The 2500-nt window shown below is 38.1% G+C and overlaps 1 protein-coding gene across 1 annotated transcript in view; it reads right to left on the reverse strand.

Moving 5' to 3' along the window:
• LOC132474973 (pleckstrin homology domain-containing family G member 2-like) overlaps positions 1-2500 on the reverse strand; it is a gene marked incomplete at its 3' end in the record, with an annotated part of 19570 nt that overhangs the window by 10692 nt on the left and 6378 nt on the right. Inside the window, exon 4 of the mRNA XM_060075913.1 lies at positions 433-499. Within this exon, the coding sequence (XP_059931896.1) occupies positions 433-499 (67 nt within the window). The remainder of the gene's footprint in view (positions 1-432; positions 500-2500) is intronic.

Raw genomic sequence — 2500 nt, forward strand, 5'->3', positions numbered from 1 at the left:
CATGTATATATCATATTTATATTATTATAATACACATATAACTTAAAGAAATATTGTATATAATATAATTATATATGTTTTATAAACGATATATATTATTGATCTAATAATACGTATAATATAAAATATATTATCTATATTCTAATAATTCATACAATATATATGAGATGTATAATATATAATAATGCATATCATAAAAAAATCCAGGTTAGTCATGTATGACCTCATCGTACACTGACCTACTTTCTCTGAGCGATGATGTCTTTACCGCTAGATGCAGAGAGGGCCTCTCATATACACACGCACCCCCTCTCACCCAAACACACAACCACACACACACACATATCAACACATACAATAATACCAAAGTCCACATACATGCATGCACACACACACACACACTTGCACACATACACATCCAAACTCACTGACCCGCTCTAGGAAACACTCAGCGATGGCTGCAGCATGGGGACTGTTCTCCAAGTCCTCAAGGAGATCACTGTTGGGTTAGAGGGTTAGACAGGTCAGACCGACAGAAAGGTTTGAAAAACCAACTAGGGATAATTGAACCAATCACTTTGAACACCCATAAAGTGAAGTTAAACCGAACTCAGAACAAAAGATAAAGATACAAACCCTGGAAGAAACATTCGGAGATGACCAGAATCCCCTTTACACCTTTATAACAGAAGCAAAACTACTACAACAATAATCTACCTTATCTCCATAACTACCGCACAACAGATCACATGTTAACATGTTACACAATTAATCGAAAAAGCAATTAACCAAAATAAAGAAAAGATCTTTGCATGTTTTGCAGATTTCATAAAAGCCTTTAGACACAATTTGACACGACGGTCTGTTACTTATTTTTGAAATGGGTATCAAGGGGAAAACATATGATATCACTGAATCAATCAAGCAGACGACCAATGAGCAGTGCAAATTGTACGCTGAACAAACAAACACATTTCTACCTTGAGTAACATGCTGTTAGCCATGGTTCCCATCCCTCCCCTACACCTTCTAACATCTATATCGACAAATTGGCCAAAACACTCTACAGCTGCTGGTATCAATTGGTGCGTAGATTAAAACAAGAATAGCTGTGCTTTTGTATTACTTTCTTAAAGTTTCCTGATCTCTTTTCTGGCTAGAGGTTAAGTGTTGGACTATCCACAAACAATCTATGCGGCACACAGGTTAAGGTAAGGTAAGGTAAATAATGCCCATTATATGCAGATGTCCTGGTCCTACCAAAGAAGGACTTCAGCAACATCTAGACGAACTAAAAAGGTTATGTAAGACCTCTGCCAAATTACAACACACAAATAATTACACATACTTGGGGCTAAATATAAGTTCCCCTGGTAACTTAAGAACTGCTGAAATCCACCTCAGAGATAAAGCAAGAAGAGCCTTCTATGCAATAAAAAGAAACATTGTAATAAAGATCCAAATCCAGCTGAAGATCTTAGTTTAGGACCCATTGCCTTATATGGCGGTGAAATCTGGAGTCCAAACAAATAAAATTGTTATCCTGGAACAAACATCCAATTGAATTCATTCAAATGGAATTTTGTAAAAAAAAAAGAAAAAGAAAGATTGCACATTCAAAGGAAACCCACTTCCTGCTGCACTATACAATGTACGAAGACATGAAAATATTTCTGTCCAGAAGTTACCTAACAATAACCACAATTCAATTCCCAGTCAGACAGTGAAAAAATTACGTATATCCTTTGGGGAAGAATTAAAATGTTCCTTGTTGGCAGCAAGAAAGGCCCTCTCCTGTCTTAACCTCAGGGACACCGAGGGAAGCCCCATATAACAATAACCAGGAAAACACCTCAGAACTACTATTCTTCATGTACTATAACTGTTTTCAAGGTGTACTGTTGTATCATCACTGTATTGTTGTATATTTATAAAGCTGTAAGTATTGAGCTGTAAGAGCCTTGTCTCTTGTACCATTAGCTTTATTATTGTGTTATTTATGTCCTTGTTAATGTTTAGCTTTGGCAATACGTAGGAATGTCTTTTTCCTGCCAATAAAGCCCTTAAAAAGAATTATAGAGAGAGAAAGGGAATGACGAAAAATAAACATGAAACAAGAAAAACATGAAGAACAAACTATACCATTCAAAATGGAGATACACATTGTGGTCCCCTGCTACAAACTGAGGTCACCTCCTTCTACACACTGAGGTCACCTCCTGATACAATGAGGTCACCTCCTGTTACACTGAGGTCACCTCCTGTTACACTGGAGTCACCTCCTGTTACACTGAGGTCACCTCCTGTTACACTGAGGTCACCTGCTTTACACTGAGGTCACCTCCTGTTACACTGAGGTCACCTCCTGTTACACTGAGGTCACCTCCTGCTTTACACTGAGGTCACCTCCTGTTACACTGAGGTCACCTCCTGTTACACTGAGGTCACCTCCTGCTTTACACTGAGGGCACCTCCTGATACACTGAGGTCACTTCCTGCT

The sequence above is a fragment of the Gadus macrocephalus genome, chromosome 16 (genome assembly GCF_031168955.1).
Source record: "Gadus macrocephalus chromosome 16, ASM3116895v1".
Taxonomy (NCBI): domain Eukaryota; kingdom Metazoa; phylum Chordata; class Actinopteri; order Gadiformes; family Gadidae; genus Gadus; species Gadus macrocephalus.